Below are 19,312 nucleotides of genomic sequence, written 5' to 3' on the forward strand. Positions count from 1 at the left end.
GTATCTGCATGCCTGTATTTGTACATGCATCTATCTGTATGTGTGTCAGTGTGTGTATTTGTATGTGAAACATAGAAACATAGAATGTGACGGCAGATAAGAACCATTCGGCCCATCTAGTCTACCCAATTTTCTAAATACTTTTATTAGTCCCTGGCCTTATCTTATAGTTAGGATAGCCTTATGCCTATCCCACGCATGCTTAAACTCCTTTACTATGTGTCTGTATGTGCATGTGTGTCTGTTTTTGCATGTGCATCACACACATAACCCATATAACCCTGCAAGGATGGGCAAATGATAGATTCCGAGCTGGCAAAGCATGGTGGGAGTTGCACGACAGATTGGAATCTACCTTTAGGCCACCCTTGTGATAGGAAGGCACCAACAAAAATTCTTGCAACAGGGCCCTCTCCTCTTTTGTTCCGCAACTGCTGCTGCTGTGCTCTCTTTATGCTACTTCCAAGATGACTTGTTGCTTCTCTCTCCTATGGGCACTTAAACCCCACTCCCTGGTGCTATCAGAAAATGATGGTCCCTGAGTAGAGAGGTCACTAGCCTGCCTCCACTTATAGGCAGCTGGCTCTGCTGCCCTAATGGCAACTCAATTGGATGCCAAGAAATTACTTCTTAAAGGAGACTAGGCATTTGCAAAACAGGACAAATTTAAAATATATCCAATTTGTTTACATGCCCAGTTATTCTCAAGTTACTCAAGACACCCATAATTCAGTATTTTATTTTGAGACACACATAGGTAATGGCTGGAGTATGTTACTCATCCCAGAAAAAAAAAATAGTGTTCCCAAACTACTGCAAAATATTTATTTCCACTTAAAAACTGATGGAGTGCAGCCCAAAGTGACGAGCCTCCACTGCTGTTCCTCTTAAGTAGGGACACTTTGGAGGTATGGGATAGGAAAGGCAAGTTGTCTTGTGAAGAAGTGGGCTTATGGCACTAGGAAGGACAAACAAACACTAACGCTGAATACACCCCTTAATTAACACAAAGACACTCTACACAAATACATCACAATGTTTACTTGCACAATGGCGCTCACATCCATACGCACACATCCTTGCATCCACACACAAAATTGCAATCTGCATGCATATGCTTATATTCATAAACACACACTAAAAATCCACATACACACATACTGCATTCACACAACACACGTACAATGATTCAATAAAAATAAACTCAAACATGATAACCCTAAACACAAACACACCTCCACATTAACACGCCAACATGCTGTGAATCTGAAATACGATGCTGTTCATGCATGTTTGAGGTGACATTTCCATTATTGCCAGTTTCTTAACATTTTGAATGTATAAATATTTATGTCCTGCTCGAAAGATATTTTGGCTACAATCTCTATCTCATTGTTATATTGTATAGCAGTGCTATAATTCGCTCTTATCATTTGCATTCACAATAGAAAAATAATAAAAGCTGCTCTGTGAGTGTGATTACAAGAGATGCCTGTAAGCCTCAGTAAATAATGACAAGCACGTCTTTTTGCTGCAATAACATCCTCGCTTGCTCTGTTCATTCCGTTTCCTGACTTGTACATTGTCCCCAAGGAGTCCACCAGCTGCTAACATTATGTGTTATCACATTTATCATGGGTGAGACAAGTGGGAATTGGCCAGTGTTGCACAGCTTCATCGTGGGATTTCTGTTGTGATAACCAACAGTTAGAGTGAATGCTACTGGAGTCTGCGAGCAATTAATAAATAATTAGATCTAAGGAACAAATCAACTTGCAGATTCACAATGGCAGGTTCTGGGATCAATTCTGTATTTGCCAATTTCACTCATCTGTTTTGCAACATATTTAGCAAGAACTGTTTGTCTTAAAGGGACACTTGTGTGGATTTACCAACGTTTTTTACATTAAGCTGTTGTGGATCCAAATAATGATCTTTGTTATATTCAGAGGAAGCCCAAATTATTATTACAAGTGCATTTGGAGAAGCGAGAATTAGACACCAGACACCTGTTGGTATTCAAAATAAGCCGTCTGACGTTTTATTCATCAGCTGGGTTTTATACATTAAAAAGTAAGTGCTTACGTGCAAATACTCATAGAACAGTAATAGGAAGGGAGTACAGATAAGACATAGGGATGGACGTCATGTACACATAACAAATAAGTTCCAAGGTAAGAAAGAACAAAAAGATTAGAGAAGAGACATATCAGGTGGGTGCTCTCTGCTCCCGGAACTAGACATATATGGTCTTAAGTGTCGTGTTAAGCATCAAGCATTTCCTGAGTCCAAGTTAGCCAATTTTAATATAGGATATAATTATATGACACCTATAAGCTTGAGCCTTGGAATCAAGATAAATTCTATCACAAAGCAGATGAGCAGCTCTTAACCCTCGTGTCAGAAGCCAAAATTGGATCCACACGCCATTCAGTTGGTACATCATATTTATAAATGTTCCAGCAACAGTCCTTAATATATATATATATTTTAGTGGCACTACTATTCCTTTTAATGTAGAGTAGGACTCACGTAAGAGGTTTGCCTTGACAGAGCAGGTGTGCATGCACTTAAATGGCTTGAAAACCTCCTGTTTTTTAAATGTGTTGGGATAGTGCACACATAATGCATTAAAAAAAAGAAGCTATGTTTGGCTGCAGCAGTATGTGTGCTATCAATTTACAGAGCAGTTCCACTCATCCTAAATCATGAGTACAAAGACTTTTAGGTTATAAACTACTCATTTCTCACAGTGGGTTTATGAGATAAGATCCTATGCTTGGTAGGCAGGAGATGCACTTATAGCTGCAAGCAGACCCACTCATCACTGCTAAACACAGGATTTTAAAATGTATTTATTGTTTTTATTTTTGTATTTTCATTTTTTTTTTAAATAAAGGGATTGGTTTTACTCTACAGTTTCCCTGTAAGTAAATCATATTTATAATAACATGGTGCTATTTTCTAGACACTTCGGTAACCTTGGGAATGGAACTTATTGACCAATGGACCGAGTACTTGAAGAATGAGGCAAGTTTTTCCAAAGCAAGAACATATTGTTACATATTTCAGCTTGTGAAAGTGGTCTTCCAAGTCTTACTAAATATCTAGCCTAAAATGTGAAGCGTGAGATTTATTTCTTACAACTTAATATCTGTTTAGTGGTTTTCTGAAATATTTACTTTGCATTATCTTCTATAAAACCTACAAGACACATTGTTTTATCGTCTGAATAGCTCTAAGCGAATATGAAAGTGGTATAGTGTTTTACTGCCTGAGGAAGAAATGGACAACAATGGTAAATGTAAATTATCTACACAATGTAAGATAGTGTTTGTAGCAGGCATTTCACTCACAGAAAAGTCAATGAAATATCCTAGTACTTGTGAGTGAAATCTGAAATCTAGCAGATACATGACCTACATAAACCCCATATCACATTTTGTGATGTGTGGCATGATGAATACTCAGATAAGGGTTTATACAACTGTGGTTGTCATTTCACTCTTATTTATCAAGTAACTCAAGATCTCTTACCCACAAGTTAAATGCTGTGTGGAATCAACCCCAATAAATGGAAAAGGTATAAACTGTAACAAAGTACACAAAAACTTGTCTGTCTGTAAAACCTCTACTAATATATAAGCTACTCTAGTTATATTAAAGGAAATGCAGAGCGGAGACCCTTAAATGGACCACTAAAGGCACCCAGACCACTTCAGCTTAATGAAACTGCTATGTTTACATTGGGGTTAATCCAGCCTCTAGTGGCTGTCTCATTGACAGCCGCTAGAGGCGCTTCCGCACTTCTCACTGTGATTTTCACAGTGAGAAGATGCCAGTATCCATAGGAAAGCATTGAGCCGATGACATCAGAAGAGGGAGGAGAGTCCCAGCGCCGAGGAAGCCCGGCACTGGAAAAAAGGTAAGGGATTAACCCCTTCCTCCCCCTTCAGCGCCACGGGGTGGGGGCACCCTCAGGGCACTACAGTGCCAAGAAAACGAGTTTGTTTTCCTGGCACTATAGTGGTCCTTTAAAATAAATCAGCCACTAAGAATATACATATGAACATTTGTAAAAAAAATTGAGGTCATGGATTCCACAGCTCAACCCTCTTTCTGCTACCCCTACTCTGCTCGCAATGCGTAAGAATACAAAATAATGCTCCAAGACACTAAAACATACTATAATGTGTATTTGTATTAGTGGATCACAGTGGTTCACAACAATAAGTGTGCGTGCCATGTGTTATATGAGTTCCTTGGGGGATCAGAGCACACTTAGTACACAAGTTGTCTATGTTCTTGTGGAAGGGTTATGTATTACCATAAAAAAAAGACTGACTCCATTGGGCCAGAGTGGAGTGAACAATAGTTCAGAAGGGCCGAGATGATGGTGAGATAAATGAACAAATGTCTCTTCCGTGTTCCCTTAAGTTGGAGGTACTGTCATGCCCAGTGGGCATGATTAATTTTTCCTTGTAAAAAATGGGATGACAAAGAGCATCTTTGCAGCCCAGGGCCAGAGTGGCCTACCAGTATACTGGGAAATTACCCGGTAGGCCGTCTGCCCTGGGCCGCTTTGTCCTTTGGCCCTCCCACAGGCTGCTGACAATCGGGTGATAATGCGACTAGCTGGTAGCTGCAAGAATGCAAAGCAGCCACACATGTAATACAACAGGCTGCACACCTCGGGGAGGACGGCTCAAAGGAAGCCAGCCGGCCAGTTCTTGGGCCCCCAGGCAGGGCCGGCCTTAGGCCTTTGGGCGCCCTGTGAGAAAAATCTTCAAAGCGCCCCCCTTTCCTGTCCCCCCTCCCCCACTCCTTCCCCCCTCCATCCCCCCTTCCCCCCTCCATCCCCCCTTCCCACACACCCTGTCACACACACACAGGCAGACAGCCATACACACACACACAAACACACGCAGGCAGTCACACACAGACAGAAACACACAAACACACAGACATAGAATGTGACGGCAGATAAGAACCATTAGGCCCATCTAGTCTGCCCAGTCAGTCACACATAGGCAGTCACGCACACACACACACAGACACACACACAGGCAGACAGCCACACACACAGAGGCAGACAGACAGCCACACACAAACACACAGGCAGACAGCCAAACACAGAGGTAGACAGACACACACACACACAGTCACACACATACACAGGCAGACAGTCACACACACAGACAGCCACACACACACAGACAGTCAAACACACACTGGCAGACAGCCACACAAAGACAGTCTCACACACACACACACACACACACACACAGTTACACACACACACAGGCAGACAGCCACACACACACCCACACACACACAGTCATACACACACACAGTCACACACACACAGGCAGACAGTTACACACACACACACATACACAGGCAGACAGTCACACACACACACACACACACACACACACACACACACACACACACACACAGGCATAGAGTCACACACACACAGGCAGACAGTCACACACACACAGGCATAGAGTCACACACACACAGGCAGACAGTCTCACACACACAGGCAGACAGTCTCACACACACACACACACACACACACACACACACAGGCAGACAGTCACACACACAGGCAGTCACACACACAGGCAAACAGCCACACACACACAGGCAGACAGTCACACACACACACAAAGACAGTCACACACACAGACAGTCATACACACACACATAGACAGTCACACAGACAGTCACACACACAGTCACACAGACAGTCACACACACACAGACAGTCACACACACAGGCAGACACTCACACACACACAGACAAGACAGTCACACACACAGTCACACACACACACACACACACACACACACAGACAGTCACACACACAGACAGTCACACACACACAGGCAGGCAGTCACACACACAGGCAGACAGTCACACACAGACAGACAGTCACACACACACACACACACAGTCAAACACACAGACACACACACACACACACACACAGAAGCAGACAGTCACATAGTTACCTCTGTTAATTACAGAGGCAGACAGGCAGTGCAGCTCCTGGATTATGGTTGTTGGGGGAAGCAGGGACTCCTTCCTGCTTCCCCTGCAGCAGTTTTCCGGTGCTTTTAGCTCCGCCCCCGCCGCATGGTAAGCTCCGCCCCAGCCGCACGGTAAGCTCCACCCCCGCCGCACTTTTTTTTACATTTTTTTTTTTATTCCGGCCGGCCATGTGTGAGCTGTGTCGGCCGCAGGGCGCCCACTGCTCCATGGCGCCCTGTGTGGCCGCACAGCTCGCACACCCCTAAGGCCGGCCCTGCCCCCAGGACACATCGCTGGCAAGGCTTCCTCCGGAGTGTTTGTGGCAGCATTTTTTTTACCACTCCCTGGAAAGTGCTACCCAAGGCAAATGCCTTGTTAGCCTCGCAGTAAATACATTTTTGCAAATATGTGAGTGCCAGTGAACTGAGCACCTGCCTACACATTTCTTCATAGTCTGGGATGTTTTATCAGTCTAAATATTATAAGCAGTGTTTGAGTAAACCCTTTTTAAACAGGGAGAAGCAAAACAAAAATGTGACATATGTCCTGGTAAAAAACAACAACCAATAACTGTAATGCCAAATATGCGTAAGTTCATATATGTGCTTTACTAATACAAGCACCATTCTGCTATCAGTCCACAGAACGAATAATTATAAAAAAAACATATACAGATTTTTTTTTTACAAATCGCTATGTCTCCAAATATATTTTTAAAACATTATAAGTTATAATAAAAACTACTATGTCTCAACCTTTACACTGAGCAAAATTATAAACGCAACACTTTTTTTTTTGCCCCCCATTTTTCATGATCTGAACTCAAGGATCTAAGACTTTATCTATGTACACAAAAGGCCTGTTTGTCTCAAATATTGTTCACAAATATGTCTAAATCTGTGTTAGTGAGCACCTCTCCTTTGCAGAGATAATCCATCCACCTCACAGGTGTGACATATCAGGATGCTGATTAGACAGCATGATTATTGCACAGGTGTGCCTTAGGCTGGCCACAATAAAAGGCCACTCTAAAATGTTCAGTTTTTTTGTTCAGTGTAGCTATGAAAACCATATAACACAGCGCTATGTAATTTGCTGGTGCTATATAAATAATAAAATAATAATAATAATAGTAATATGTTTTCTTTCAAATCACTATGTATATTTGGCAATATTGATTTTTGTTAGTGGTAGCAATAATTTAGTGTTGCTTTTTATTGATTTACTGATTTATGCAAAACGGGTACTACAGTTTTAGGGGACCATATTCCTTAAATGCTCTAGGGATTTTAAACATGCTTGGAATTGTGTTATGAGGCAGCTGTGAATGCATAATTTGCCTGTCTTTGTTGTACCAGTTGGAGTGTATCCCAACATTTGTAAGCCTCGGCCAGAAGTTCACAGGAGGTAATGGGGGTTGCACTATTTTTAACAGTAGAATAACATGACTACTGAATAATTATATATATTTTCACCTTCTATCCAGAATGTGTGGTTGGTGGTCTTCAGGTCAAATTTCCAATGTAGAAATATTGCTTGGGCAACTTTATAAGCAAGTTATACATAGACCTAGAACACGATACTATGAAGTTGGAACAAGAAAATCAGCAAAATGTAGTGCATGATGAAAAATTGACAATATTTAAAATGCTGAATTAATTTAAATAATACAAAAAAAAAAGATAATATTTTCTCAATTCTTCACACACAGCCCTGTATATTTTTGTATTTTATACTGAATACTTTTTTATGTTACTAATTAATTGTTGGGATTCCAAAAGGCTTGTGTTGTTTTTTCCTGTAGGAATATTAACCAGAGCTGAATTAATCAGTACACAGATTGTGCAACCACTATGCTTGCTTGCTTGCTCAGCAAATCGCTATAGATCACAGGGATATTGCTGAAAATCCTGATTGGCATAGCAAATCAACTTTTTTACTGTGTGAAAGTGAATTCACTCAGATAGGACCACTGTGTTTCAGAACATATGAATTACTTATGCATGTTTGTCTTTAGGGAAGACACGAAAAGAATGAGCCCACCTGCCAACGTCAAGGCAGACCCCCCTAGGTGGGTCCTAACTCCAACCATTCACCTTGCTTCCTTGAGCCTCAGGAAAAAATCTCTAATGAGACAGAAAGGGGTATTTTTTATATACACCCCTATACATGATTAACCCTTAATAGGGAACACATGGGATGGGCGGCTGCATTGTAACAAGGCTGAGTAATACAAAAAAATGGATACAAATGCAGAAAGAAAAGTCCTGCGCTTACTCCCATCACTGGGCGGCAGCAAATGACTACAGTACACATCAACCCCAATATATAGTAAAAACCAAAGAAAAACAAGTTACCTGCGCTCTCTCCTTAATCTATGTATTTTTAAACAAATTGAGTTTTTTTAGTTACCTCCCATGTGTTCCCTATTAACCCCTTAAGGACACATGACATGTGTGACATGTCATGATTCCCTTTTATTCCAGAAGTTTGGTCCTTAAGGGGTTAAGGGTTAATCATGTATAGGGGTGTATATAAAAAATACCCCTTTCTGTCTCATTAGAGATTTTTGCCAGAGGTTCAAGGAAGCAAGGTGAATGGTTAGAGGTAGGACCCAGCTAGGGGGAGTCTGCCTTGACGTTGGCAGGTGGGCTCATCCTCTCATGGCCATTGGAGGTAACTAAAAAACCTCAATTTGTTTAAAAATACATAGGGATTAAGGAGAGAGCACAGGTAACTTGTTTTTCTTTGGTTTTTACTAAGACACGAAAAGAGATGGGACAGGTAAAAGCCTCTTATGGTTATTTAACACACGTCATATTTTATTAAGCTAAATACAAACGGCAAAACTGAGTCTAAGCTGTGACTATAGCGGAGATGGATAACTTTTTGAATCAGCTATTTTTGCCTCAGTTTTGCCATTTGATTTTAATTGTCTAATATTCTGTGTTCGTTGAATAAACTTGCAGTGACACTTTATGTTGTAAATGTAACATAACTATACATAGTACACATAACAATATATTGTAATGCCCCTAAAATCTATGTCAGAATTCTTCATTAAATTGTGAATTGCCAGTAAATGAAAGTGAATTCAAATGAATTTCGAGTTTTAGTCCAAAGTAACCAAAATATAAACAGAGGTAAAAAAAAAATGCACCCAGTTCGGCTATAAAGGCCTAAAATACAAATTTTGTACTGAAATCACTTTGAATCTCAGACAATAATGCTGTGTGAGCAACGTTTTGTAGGTTTTGGTGCTGAATGTAGTTACTGTGTTTGGAAGGACACGTCTGTTACTGTGTGCCTGTAGCATTTATTAACTAAACCGTGAATTGTGGCTGAAAACCAAATTCCCTACAGTAGGCAAAACTAGTTATGGTGGGAAAATGCAGATTAGGAGATTTACTTCTATTCAGAATCTGTGGCCTAACTTTTTTAGTTTGATTCCCAACTCGCCATAATAATCTGGGTTGTAAATAAACCTCTTTGAATTCTCTGTCTATCTGAGTTCTCTAAGTCACTCACCTGTGACAAATCTTTTTGGGACTTCTCCATGGTATCCACTGCAGGATCGGGATAGGGTATATCTAACGACATTCTCTGCACACCCCCAATCCACTTGGTTAAACAGCTCCCAGTTCTGCAGCAAGGACATTATGTGACAAGCAAGCATACAGCACACAACCTTACTCGCACACCAAGCTGCTGTTGACATAGCTCCAAAGTCCCCATAGATCAATTCCTCTCTACCCCTCTGGCTGTTTTGGAGAAAAAAAAAGAATTCTCGGGAGACATGAACGCTTTGTGTACATAACAGACTGATTCAGAGGGTGACCACAGGTTAGTATGTAAAATAGGCATGCACACAGGTATATTTAACAAATAGAGGGGGAGATACAGTGCTACAGGTATATTTAAGCTGGAGGTATGTGTATGGAGCAGGTGAATACAGATCTGGCAAACTCATCTATGCAGGGCCAGATTAATGCAGTGGGCCTGGTGCTGACAATTATGATGGGCCTAATTACAGAATCTTATTGACCAAAAACACTAAAACAATCATACCTCCCAAGCATCATGTATCTGATGGAGATGGTTTTGGACGGAAACTCAAAGGACGCAGCTATAAGAAAACACATATATGCTAATCTCTATCTAATTTATGCTTTCATCTTTCAAGTAAATTTTTATCCCCTAACAGCAGTGTCCAGTGAAGCAGGAAGTCAATGGGCATGGTAAAAGGGTGGGCCACTGATGCTATTTACGTGACCAGAACTGCCAAAAGGGGCAAACATGCCCAAAAAGGGGGCATGTCTGTCCAAAGAATTGGAAGGCCAGCCTGGCATGAATGCATGTCAAGCTGCCTGCCAATAATGCAGGCTGTCCAAAAAAGAGCATACTATGCAGACAGCACGCTGAGCTTGACATAAAGGCATTAATTGATGCGCCTACTCCCAGGGGCATATTAGCCGCGAGGCAAACAAGGCATTTGCCTTGTGCGGCATTTTCCAGGGGGCGGCAAAAAAAGCCGTCCCAAATGCCCAGGGCAAATGCCTTGTTAGCCTTGCGGCTAACTGACAAGGCAGGCTGCTGGGCGGTCGGGCGGCACTGGCGGGAGGGCGGCTAGCGAGGGAGCACTTCCTCTGAGCTGTCTGCTCAGCTCCCTCGTGCGCCGCAGAGTGAGGCTGGGAGCCGGAATATGACGTCATATTCCGTCTCCCAGCCTCACTCTGCAGCGCGCGAGGGAGCTGAACAGAAAGCTCAGAGGAAGTGCTCCCTCGCCGCCCGCCCAGCAGACAGCCCAGCAGCCCGACCGGCAGTCCCACTAGACCCCAGGGAGATAGAGAACCCCCCAGCATTCCCAAAGGTAAGGAGGCGGGGCGGGGGGGGGGGGGTAAATTAAAAGAAAATATATATATATATATATGTTAATGTGAGTGTGTATGTATGTATGTCTGTTAGTGTGTGTCAGCCTGTTAGTGTGTGAGTGTGTGTATGTCAGTGAGTGTGAGTGTGTCTGTTAGTGTGTGTGTGTGTGTGTATGTCTGTTAGTGAGTGTGTCTGTTAGTGAGTGTGAGTGTGTCTGTTAGTGTGTGAGTGTATGTATGTCAGTTAGTGTGGATGTGTTTGTGAGTGTGTGTATGTCAGTGAGTGTGTCTGTTAGTGTGTGTATGTCTGTTAGTGAGTGTGTCTGTTAGTGTGTGTATGTATGTCAGTGAGTGTGAGTGTGTCTGTTAGTGTGTGTATGTCAGTTAGTGAGTGTGAGTGTGTCTCTTAGTGTGTGAGTGTGTGTGTATGTGAGTGAGTGTGAGTGTGTCTGTTAGTGTGTGAGTGTGTGTGTGTGTATGTATGTCAGTGAGTGTGTCTGTTAGTGTGTGTGTGTGTGTGTCTGTTAGTGGGTGTGAGTGTGTCTGTGAGTGTGTGTATGTCTGTTAGTGAGTGTGAGTGTGTCTGTTAGTGAGTGTGTGTCTGTCTGTTAGCTAATGTATGCTTATCTGTCAATTCATGTGTGTGTGTGTGTGTGTGTGTATTTAGAAGGCGGGGCGGGGAGAAGTGTTGGATGGGGGGTGGGGTGCGCCTGAGTTTTGTCCTGCCTAGGGCAGCACAAAACCAGGATACACCACTGCCTACTCCACACTTTCTAAAGACTGTTCCCCAGCTCTCACATGTCCACTTGTCTCCTTAAAATCTTACTAGCAGGCAGAAGCTCCTGGTATATGGTCTGGGACAGAGAAAATGTGTATGTAGTGAGTGTAGAAGACAGGAAACATGCCACAGTGTTAGAGAGACCAAAGTCTGCATTACCTTAACTAATTGTATTGTCAGCCAGTCCACACATGTTTTGTTCCCATACATCCTTCTTAAGCTTCCATACTTAAAGGGACACTATAGTCACTATAACAATGTAGCGGAGAGCTGATATTCCACAGCTAATCTCCACTTAAGATCCCAGTGAGGCTCAGGAACAAGTATTATAAATCCATAGAGTAGTAATTCCAGCAGGCAAAATAATCCAATAATATCCCAACAGCAATCCCAATGACTGGATGACACACAGCATCAAGAGCAGAACTAACGTTTATTCCCACAGCTTCCTTTTAAGACATTCTCCCATGCAAGGGAGGGATTTTCAATCATTAAGACATTAACCAATACAGCAATAGTTAACTCCCACACATCTCCTCCCCTCAGAGTGACTTAAGTAATCCCCTTAACTGTACAGTACATTTACCCCAAACCTGGATGTACCCTAAAATAAGCAGATAGCCTAATATTTAGGGTACCGCCTGGTAGCCCGGATCTGGGTGACTAACATATCCAAAATTCACCCAGATCGGACCAGGGGTTTGGGAGTTAGGTGGAGGGTGAAGTTTGACCGACCGCACACGAGGTGGTATCCGAAAAAGGTTCCATGCGTTTTGGCCCTGCGGTCGGTCTCCGTTCGGTAGTTAAATTGCATTAAAATCTTTGCCATCCATGCATATTAATGCCTTCGCCTTGATTCCCTTGTCCGGTACTTTGTTTTAACCGAACGGGGGGCTGTCTAGTCCCTCCGTTCGGGAGTTATGGCACTCTGGAGGTCTCAGCGGTGTTCGGTTGTTTGAGTGTCCGATTTGAGTTCCAGACACTCAACGACCAAACACCGCTGAGATTTCTGTACGTAAGATGGCCGCAGCGCATGGTTCGTATACCGAACAGCGGCCACCCAGGCACTTTTTTTTGAGAAGTGTGAACGCCTAACGAGGCGCACACTTCTCACTGGGGTGGTCTGGGGGTTCGGTAGTTTCATTCGTATGAAAACTACCGAACCCTCATACGAAAATACATGCAGTTTACAATACATAGCAATACAATTAAACGAATGCCGTTTTACATGAATTAAACAGGATAGGCTAAATACAATCCGCTACAAACAACTACAGCTTATTGTATTTGTTCTGGTGAGTAGAATCATTCCCTTCAGGCTTTTTGCAGTAAACACTGTATTTTCAGAGAAAATGCACTGTTTACATTACAGCCTAGGGATAACTCCACTGGCCACTCCTGGGGATAACTCTACTGGCTTCCTGGGGTAGTACTGCCTAGTGTGCAGCACTACCATTCAGTGTATCCACCCTCTGCATGCAGACACTGATCTTTCCTCATAGAGATGCATTGATTCAATTCATCTCTATGAGGAGATACTGATTGGCCAGGGCTATGTTTGACTTGTGCTGGCTCTGCCCCTGATCTGCCTCCTTGACAGTCTCAGTCAATCCTATGGGAAAGCATTGTAATTGGCACAGACCACCGCTTCTGATGATGTCAGCAGTCAGAGTCAGTTTAGAGGCAGACAGGGGCAGAGTCAGCAGCCGCAGACTTGAATACAAGTAAGATTTTACTATATTTAGGGAGGCAAAAGGGGACCAGGGGGCTAGATAGTGGTTTTAACATAATAGGGTTAGATATGCATGGTTGTGTTCCTGACCCTATAGAGTTCCTTTAAGCAAGAGTATGTGAAGTGTAGTCATGGTTACCACCTTTCTTGTAAAAAAATCCGTAATAATCCATAATAATTTGTACAAATAATTATATATGCGTGACATCACATGATGTAAATCACAAGGAGTGACATAAGAGAAAATTCTGTAAAATCACTAACAAACTACTTACAGTTTGATTCTGCTGTATAGATGGATTGCTCCCACAGAGACATGGGGACACAGACACTGGGAGACATGGGGACAATAGGAGACACGGGGACACTGAGACATTTGGGGACACTAGGACACTAGGGACACTGAGAGACATGGGAACACAGACACTGAGAAACATGGGGACACTGGGAGACATGGGGACACTGAGACACTAGGGACACTGGCTGGGAGACATGGGGACACTGAGACACTTGGGGACACTGGGAGACATGGGGGCACTTGTGGACATAGACATGGGGACACTGGGAGACATAGGGACACTAAGGACACTGACAGACATGGGGATACAGACACTGGGAGACATGGGGACACTGGGAGACATGGGGACACTGAGAGACATGGGGACACAGTGAGACATGGGGACACTAAGACACTGGGAGACATGGGGGCACTTGTGGATACAGACATGGGGACACTGGGAGACATGGGGACACTGAGACATTTGGGGACACTGGGAAAAATGGGGACACTGATACACTAGGGACACAGAGACATGGGGACACAGACACTGGGAGACATGGGGACAATGGGAGACATGGGGACACTGAGTCATTTGGGGACACTAAGACACTAGGGATGCTGAGAGACATGGGAACACAGACACTGGAAGACATGGGGACACTGGGAGACATGGGGACACTAGGGACACTGGCTAGGAGACATGGGGACACAGATACTTGGGGACACTGGGAGACATGTGGGCACTTGTGGACATAGACATGGGGACACTGGGAGACATGAGGACACTAAGGACACTGACAGACATGGGGACACAGACACTGGGAGACTAGGGGAAACTGGGAGACATGGGGACCCTGAGACACTAGGGACACTGGCTAGGAGACATAGGGGCACTGGGACACTGGCTGGGAGACATGGGGACACTGGGAGACATGGGGACACTGGGAGACTAGGGACACAGAGACATCGGGACAACGACACTGGGAGACTAGGGGACATTGGGAGCCATGGGGACACTGGGACACTAGGGACACTAGCTCTGAGACATGGGGGCACTGAGACACTATCTGGGAAATATGGGGACACTGGGAGACATGGGGACACTGTCCCAATGTCTAAGTGTCTCCCAATGTTCCCATGTCTCATGGCGTCCCCATGTGTCTCAGCATCCCCATGTCTCATAGTGTCCTCTAGTTCTCAGTGTCCCCAGGTCTCCCAGTGTCCCCTTGTGTCTCAGTGTCCCATGTGTCCCCTATTGTCTCAGTGTCCCCATGTCTCCCTGCTGCCTTTCCCCTCAACCATCACTTCCCTGAGCTATAGCCTGTATCTGCAGGCTGAGAGCTGCTGTCTGAACTCTCTTTGCTGTGTAGCTGCATCCCGCGCAGATCAGTGAGTAGAGACATGCAGGCATATGCTGTAACTTCCTATCCCTGCCTCTTTCCACACACAGTGACCCCTACTGGCCGGTGCTGGTATTGCAAAGTAATCTCCGTTGATACTGAGAAAAATATCTGCATTTGTATTGCCGGTATTACTGCAATACCAGCATGGCCAGGCAGCCTTAAATACCAGCTGTGCCAGTAAATTACCAGTCAGGTGGTAAACCTAAGAGTAGTGTGTAAAAAATGTGTAAAAAAAAAAAAGTTACAAAAAAATGTATATATTTTTTAAATGGGCCTATTCCATGGGCAGCTCCATCAAACCCCTATGTTAATCCGGCCCTGCCCTTACCCTTCCCCACCCATCTCAGTTTCAGATAAGTCGACCAGTTTAACGTTCACCCCCATTTACCCTAACAATTTCTAAAATGATCTTTAACCTTTCCAAGAACTTACACAGCTGCATACACTCACTATACTCAAAGATTCAACCAAAATACATTACAAAAATAAATATTCACAAACATACATAAATATGCAGTTATCAATTTTAAATATATACTGTTTGTAAGATTTGTTATGTCTACAATAGTCAGTTAATCATTCATTAAACTTTCTTTATCTACCTTTTAGGGGTAGGGGAGAAGGGAGCTCTTTAGAATTCCGACATGTATATCCGGCGCTGGGTATGTGTAGCCCTACAATGGAAACATTGCCTTATCTACTCAGCAGTAATATTTTCCATTGCATGGTTTAAAGGACCTGGACACTGCTCCCAGATCAGTCCATTAAGATGAAATGGTCTGGGTGCCTATAGTGTCCCTTGAGAAAGAGTGGTATTGTTTGAAAAAGGCACCATCAATATAGAAAGAGTATAACATGTCAATGATTAAATATTAAGCAAAACATTTTTTTCTTTTTACATTCTTTATTTGTAGTTTACCAATTTTACCTAGTATGATACAACTTAAAAGAACAAATCAAAGCATAAAAATAAAGGTCAGGTAATATCAGTACTCAGTATAATTCTCATTTTTCTAAGCTCTAAAATTTTAATTTTCTCTACATGACTCATACACATTGTCTCTTCCATCCTTTTGTCTTATTCTATCTCTCGCTGTTCTGCCCTACAACCCTCTCCATTTTCCGTCTACATTTCCTGTCTCTGCTGACAGGGGAAGTCCTGTCGTAGCACCCTGTGTCGATAAGTCACTGGTCTCTTTGCGGTCATAGATATCACACCTTGCAAAGGAGAGTTATTACTTTGTGTGGGGAGGCAGATACAGGACTTGGTTTCAGAACTGAAATTGTGACTTTCTTCCTGTGAATTATTTCCCTTATACTGACTTATGATTTCTCTCCAATTTGTTCATTTACACGTATAATCAAATAGAACTCAGAACTGTGAGTTATTCAAATATATATGTATGACGGCGGGATTACAGTATATAGCCCACCTATATTGAGAATATATTTATTTACCAATAGCTGTACCTATACACAGTTATGCATGTCTGACTGTGTGTGTCTGCGTGTGTTTATAACGTCAGCATGTACAGTAGTGTACAGAATATATGTTACAGGTCTTCCATATGACCACCGAATTTAGGGTTGAAGATACCTAGATTAAATCCCTGCTACAAATTTCTATGTACCTTTTTTCAGACTATGAGACAGTGTAATGCCTGTGTAGAAATTTGCAGTTTAGGGTGGTGTAGAGGCATGGCGTATAATTCAATTCTTTCTATATTCTGCCTGCCATCTAATACCAGAGCAAAGTTTCCGCTGACACTTCCTTTGACATCGAGTCCTCAACTTCCAACCTGACACCGCATGCATATTTTAACTCGCTGATAAACACACTTATAATGTCCCCGTGTATATTATAATGGCCTGCTTCCTACTAAGTGCCATGCATGTGGCATATAATACTCATAACAAGCAAAATATATTCACATTAAAAATCCCAACTTTAAAATGTTGATAAAGATGTCAATTGATGCAATGTTTAAAGAATTGATACAGTGTTAATTGATACAATGTTAAAAGAACACTCCAAGCGCCTCAAAAATGCTGCATATGATTTGACAACTTACCAGGAGTCCATCAGGTGAAAATCACCTCCTCCAGGAGAGCTGGGAACTCTCTGCATTGAGCTTTTTCCAGCAATGCAAGACTTAGTTCATATCCTGAGTGCGCTCAGCTGATTCTCTAAGCCAATGAGCTCGCCCCTGCAGGAGGCTGTCAGTGGCGCCAGGCAGACCATAGGTAAGTTGGCAAACAGTTTGCAAACAATTTGAATATTTACCCTGGGAGGGCACCTGGCACTCCATGCACTATAACCACTATGTAGTGATGTAGTGGTTATGGTGCTTGAAGTGTTCCTTTAATTTGGCCATAAAAAGATGAAGCTCAGGGTATGGCATGTCATCCAAACTGCAGATTTATGCAATTAAGGCTGGAGGAACATGGTGTTCTGGAGGCTTAGGTTTAAGGGAGACTTTCATGGTTATTAACAAACGTGAGACATCAAGGTGAATTCACAGAGGATTTTGAGTTTAAAGTCAAAATAACTGAACTGGAAAAAATTATTTTAGTCAGCTATGCTTTCAGTTAAGCTACTCTGGCCTTACATTTGAAATTCACTTTAAATTCACTCTGATCTCTCACTTTAGTAAATACACCTATTAGGATTACACAATAAAATTCATGGTAGTTAGACAGATGGGTAGCCCCTGACCCTACATCCCTCCTACTGCCTTCCTAACCATAAGTTCCCCAAACCATTAACCCACCAAACCTTCCTCTTATTGGTTCCTCTAATAATATTCCAACCCTATCCTAACAATAGTATTTTTGGCTCCTTGATGACGTTGTATATGAATGCACCTTTATTAAAATGTTGCACTATTTAAAGGTGACTTTCTTAATTCAACTTTTCTCCTAAAGTCAAGATTTTAAAATTATGTGAACATTGTTTTTGTGAACATTTTCCTCGATCTAATAACATAATGCTAAATGTGCACAATTTATTTGATATAATGTAAAAAAAAAACTATACCACATTGCAGACAGTAAATGGATGTATGATATTTATTAACACCTTATGTGCCAACTGTAAAATGAGAATTTATTATGTGTTATATATATATCCTGAGCATTTATTACATATTTTATGTTTTGTGCATTATCTACTCACCTCAGAAGGTAAACTCTTTAAGTTGAGCACTAGCCATAATATTTGGATTCAATAAGACATTCTCCCAACACATAATTGAATAAAAAGAAATGTTTGTCTATTTACAAATTTGTCACTTTTATCAGTTACGCTATAGTTTACAGATATTTCAATATTACTAATATTATTATTTAAGAGTAAGGTAATAAATAGGTGTAAATAGTTCATTTTGGAGACTTGCGACAGATTGAAAGTTGAATATTTTCTGCACTCAGCTATTTTTCTATAGATTTTTCTTGTATTTTTAAATTTAACCTAGTACATGCCGTTATGTGAATACAGACTCAAGTATCTTATTTTATTTTTGTAAGTCACATATTTTTTTTAGATAGCACTCATGTTTACATTATTATATACACAAGTACGATTTAAAATATAGGTAGTCAAAAAGTTACATTAAAGTTTTCTCCATACCTTAAAAACACTGGGAAGTGATATGTATGTTTCAACATTAAGGACAATTTCAAGAATAGAATTTACAATTCTCTGTTCATGTTTTGACAATTGGATTCCTGGATTAATTGTAGTGAATGAAAAACTGGATTGCAAATTTATCTTAAAATAGCTGAGCTAGGAAAATTTGTTGCATATTGGCTTTTCAGTTCATCACAATTTACTGTTTAGTATATAATCCCTCCTATGATCACACAAATTACTTTGAAAATTGTTCACATTCATACTTATTCACTAAACTGTGAATTGTATAGAATTGACCAGGTAACTACAAAAAATGTAGTCTAAAGTAGCTAATCTTGAAATATTTTCCTGTGGATATATTTTTTACCAGAATATATAAATATATATTTTCACAGATTTCTTATTTTTGGAAATAAATCTCGAAATATTCAAAAGTACGGTAACATATATCCCTTATGTCTGACCGTGTCACTCTGACAACCCAGGATTTAAGTCCAGCATTACATTATACCTTGATACCAACAAGCAAAAATTCTACATAAAAAACAGCATAAGACAAAACCAAGTTCTGCCGAAA

At 41.8% G+C, this 19,312-nt stretch overlaps 1 protein-coding gene across 2 annotated transcripts in view; it reads right to left on the reverse strand.

Annotated features, from left to right (window-relative positions):
• The window catches only part of TMPRSS6 (transmembrane serine protease 6), a 126,869-nt gene extending 117,067 nt beyond the window's left edge, over positions 1 to 9,802 (reverse strand). For both annotated transcript variants that reach the window (XM_063426508.1, XM_063426507.1), the window contains exon 1: positions 9,569 to 9,802. In XM_063426508.1, coding sequence (XP_063282578.1) covers positions 9,569 to 9,640 — 72 coding nt within the window. In that variant the 5' untranslated portion in view covers positions 9,641 to 9,802. The remainder of the gene's footprint in view (positions 1 to 9,568) is intronic.
• Positions 9,803 to 19,312: the final 9,510 nt, after the last annotated feature.

Source organism: Pelobates fuscus, chromosome 7 (genome assembly GCF_036172605.1).
Source record: "Pelobates fuscus isolate aPelFus1 chromosome 7, aPelFus1.pri, whole genome shotgun sequence".
NCBI classification, from domain to species: Eukaryota; Metazoa; Chordata; class Amphibia; order Anura; family Pelobatidae; genus Pelobates; species Pelobates fuscus.